The sequence below is a fragment of the Lactuca sativa genome, chromosome 8 (genome assembly GCF_002870075.4).
Source record: "Lactuca sativa cultivar Salinas chromosome 8, Lsat_Salinas_v11, whole genome shotgun sequence".
Classification (NCBI taxonomy): domain Eukaryota; kingdom Viridiplantae; phylum Streptophyta; class Magnoliopsida; order Asterales; family Asteraceae; genus Lactuca; species Lactuca sativa.
In genome coordinates, this window is record NC_056630.2 from 164259276 (window position 1) to 164263346 (window position 4071).

A 4071-nucleotide genomic window follows, 5' to 3' on the forward strand; every position below is an offset into this window, starting at 1 on the left:
ACAGGCCCTAAAGAATTAAATGAGTTATTGCATCTATACAGGGATATTGGTAATTTGAAATATCGAGCAAAACTCCAAATTCAGATTAAGATTCACTCTCAATTCCAATGGTGAATATATTGTGAATATTATGAGGAAGCTATTGGAATCTAAACTGATTCCATACAAAGGGACGTCAATCTGGTGGTCAAAAGATCATCCCTTTGAAAGTGCGTAGTTTCACATGGAGGGATGTGTTCGGTAGAATTTCGATGGCAAAAACCTTGGCAATTTGGGGAATTAATACCCCCAACTCTATGTGTCCTATATGTAATAACGAGACCAAAACGGTTAACCATCTTCTCATTACATGTGAATATTCTAGATTAGTGCAACATTAAATGGTGTGATATTGAAGACAGATCGTTCTGCAATATTAGAGAATTCATAGATTTCACGGCTGCTTGGGGAAACTGCGTAGGAAGAAATTGATTTTAATCATGGTGTTTTACAGCCTTATTTGGAACGTTTGGCTATCGAGGAATGATAAGATCTTTAAACGAATTGGTATGAATCCTACAAAATTGTCGACAACATAATCTCGCTCTCATTCGTATGGTGCAAGCATAAAGAGGACTCAACTTTGGAAACCGGGTTGAGTGGAGTGTGCCACATTTCACTCATCTTTTATCTTAATTTTTGTTTTCTTCATGTATTTGGTTGTTTTCTCCATATTTTTCTCCTTTGCTGTACTTTGGTCTTATTGTACTTTGGTCTTATTGTGGCTTCTTGCTGTGAGAGTGTCCCTCTCTTTTTCAATGATATTTGTTGATTCTAAAAATATATTATCAATTAAAAAGTATTTTTGAGTGTTTATTAATAAACATATTAATTTATTAATTTACAAGCGTACATAACAAATTGAAATTTAAGTTGAGTATTATTGTCATATACAAAATACTTCTATTTTTCGCAGTTATGCATACCTCAAATATGAAACTGTATGAGAAATGCATAAAATTTAAAGCCATCATGTTTGTGACAATTACAGCATTACGCATAAAATTAGGAATAATGCGAGTAAACAGTATCTAATAGTATAACTAATTTTTAATTACAATTTGCTATGCATATATTCAAAAGTCATAAAAACCAAGCACGTCTCATGTTATGAATTTTTTGACACGTGAATAAAAGTGCTAATCATTTAGATATTGTTCATAACAAATTGAAAATTAAAGTTAGTATTTAACATAAATTCATGATTATATAAGGTAGTTTATATACAAATCGGTTTCGGCGGATTACCCAACGGATAACAGTTCCGAAAAATGATAACCGAAACAAGAACTGCTTAGGTGGTTCCAAAATGTTAGAAACCGGAATTGGTGGTTTGGAGACGGTTTTGGTTTTGAAAGCAGATATCCTGATATGATGCTTACCCTAATAACCGGTTGGATTGTTTAAGATGTCTCCTTATTGATTTTGTTTGTAACATGTTGTTTGTTGTATGTATAAATGAGACATGTGGTCCATCACCTGTAAATATAATTGTTGGAATTGTAATGGTAATGTGTTCATGATATAATTTGATTAGTGAGGTACACAATCATGCTGACGGGTGGAAGTTTAAGGGACGGGTTATTCGTTTATGGAAGATACATGTTTACTTGAAGTTATCTGAATTGAACAACATTGATATGGTTATAATGGATGAGAATGTATCAATTCGTCATAGCTAAGTTTTCTCGCTTTTGTTTGTATTAGTATAGGTTTTTGTAATTTGTTTGTTTGTATGATAATTTTAGGAAAAACATATACTTAAAAAAAGTACAATTATGAAGTTTGATGGATTGTTGAAGGAGGGTAATGTGTATGCTTTTTTTTTTGAAATTTTGATGACAGCTTCACCCCTTTGAAAATGGCAAGCCACATATTTAAAATAATTTTTCATAAAAACAAGTCAGTGAAGGCTATGGCAGTTGGCTTTCCGCATGCTTTGACTTTGTTTGGTTTTACAAAGTTGGAAGTCATCATTTCTGACGATGTTAGGAGGAGTGTGCAATTGTTAAGTTGTTATTGCTACCAAGGACACACTTCCTTTTATCGTTTTGTTGTATATCCTAAGATTTCTGATATAAGTTGTGTATCATTTTATAGATGTGATTGCTCTTAGAGACTTGGGAAAAGGTAATAACTATGTACCGTCTCATATTACTTTCCTATAATTTCCATTGTCAATATATATATATATATATATATATATATATATATATATATATATATATATATATATATATATATATATATATATATATATATATATATATATATTTGTTTGTTTGTTCTTAGGAAACAAAGTTATTGGGAAGGAGCAACATTGTAACTATGTTGCATGTGGAAAAATGTCATCCTAGCGTAGAATATGATGTCATGGATAGTTTAGCATTAAGTAAAACAAGTATTAAGAGTGTCTAAAGTGCAACATGTATGAGTTTAGTTATGAATACATGTTACCTTCTCTTCTAATCACTTTTTGTTTATGTTCTTTTGTTTAAACCTTTATGGCAATTCAAGCTTAATCCAAGAATACAATTGTGTTTTAAGAGAATTCGATATGTGTGATTAGGAGTACTAATGAGCTAACTTCAATCCAACACAAAGGAGTTATCAACATGGGATGAGGAAGTGGCGTATGAAAGAAGGAAGCAAGTTTAAATGTTTAATGGATGATATAGTTTTACAAACTCAATGAACCTTGTGTATAAAATATAAACTAATTCAAATATTTTTAAAAATTTTATTTTGCTATCGGATAAACTAACAAATATCTAATTTATTTTTCTGTTTTTTAAGCTTTCATTACATAGAAAATCAAAATCTGTCGAAATATACAATGACACATAACATGAAATATTTTATTACTAATGGGATAAAAGTTAAAAAGAATTAAACTCATGAAAATAATTATTTTTTGGAATTTTTTCACCACAAAAATGAGCATCTATTTCTCTCCTCACACGTTGGTAACAAACGTACAACATATAAAGCACTAAGTACAACTTATAATAAACGTCCCCAACTGTCATAATCAAATAACCAAATTCCAATCTCATTTTCTTCCGATTTTGCAACCAACTCTAACTGACCATTTTATCAAACGCCATAATGGCCGCCGTCCCTCCACCGCCGGCGATCCTCCCCGTCTCAAACCAAAAAACAGCTCCCGCCGCCGAAGAATCCCAGCCTCCCGTCGCCACCCCTGCTGTTCGAGCACTCATCAATCACATCACCGCAACCGTTCGCTCTGGTCTCTCCGATCGCCGTCCATGGCCCGAACTCGTCGACCGATCTGCCTTCTCCAAACCTGAATCCATTACCGATGCTACAACAAGGATCCGAAAGAACTACGCGTATTTTCGCATCAATTACTTCACCGTTGTCGCCGCCGTAATCGGCGTCTCTCTCCTTACAAACCCTTTCTCTCTTATTACTCTCCTTGGGCTCCTGGCCGCCTGGATCTTCCTCTACCTCTTCCGCCCGACCGAACCGCCGTTGGTGGTGCTCGGACGTACGTTTTCGGAGCGTGAAACCCTAGGCCTGTTGATCGTTTTGAGCATCATTTTGGTGTTTTTAACGAGCGTTGGATCTATTCTCATATCGGCTGTGCTTGTTGGATCTGGAATTGTATGTGCTCATGGTGCATTCAGGGTTCCGGAGGATCTGTTTCTCGACGAACAAGAGCCTGGTGGTCCTAACGGATTTTTATCGATACTCGGCGGCGCGGCTTCAAATGCTGCTGCCTCCGCCGCTCCGATCATCAATCCAGTTCGTGCTTGATTTCGGATGTAGAAAATCTAATAAAAGGTATGAAAATTATACTATCGTTTTGTTTCTGAATTCTTTTGAATATATGTGAGAATCCATATTATTTTTAAGGATTTTTGTCCATATTTTTTATGAGGATTATTGAAGCTTGATTGTTGCTTCATTAGATAAAACTGATATTCTTGTAATCTTTGATTCATGATAGATTCAAATACAATGTAAACCTTCATATTTCTTCTATTAACGTTAAATGCCAACATTTTT

The 4071-nt window shown here is 34.2% G+C and overlaps 1 protein-coding gene across 1 annotated transcript; it reads left to right on the forward strand.

The window, feature by feature from the left end:
- Positions 1-3089: 3089 nt before the first annotated feature.
- Positions 3090-4071, forward strand: LOC111878213 (PRA1 family protein B4). Its single transcript, XM_023874717.3, has one exon. It carries the CDS (start codon positions 3148-3150, stop codon positions 3817-3819), a length of 672 nt encoding a protein of 223 aa, XP_023730485.1. The 5' UTR covers positions 3090-3147; the 3' UTR covers positions 3820-4071.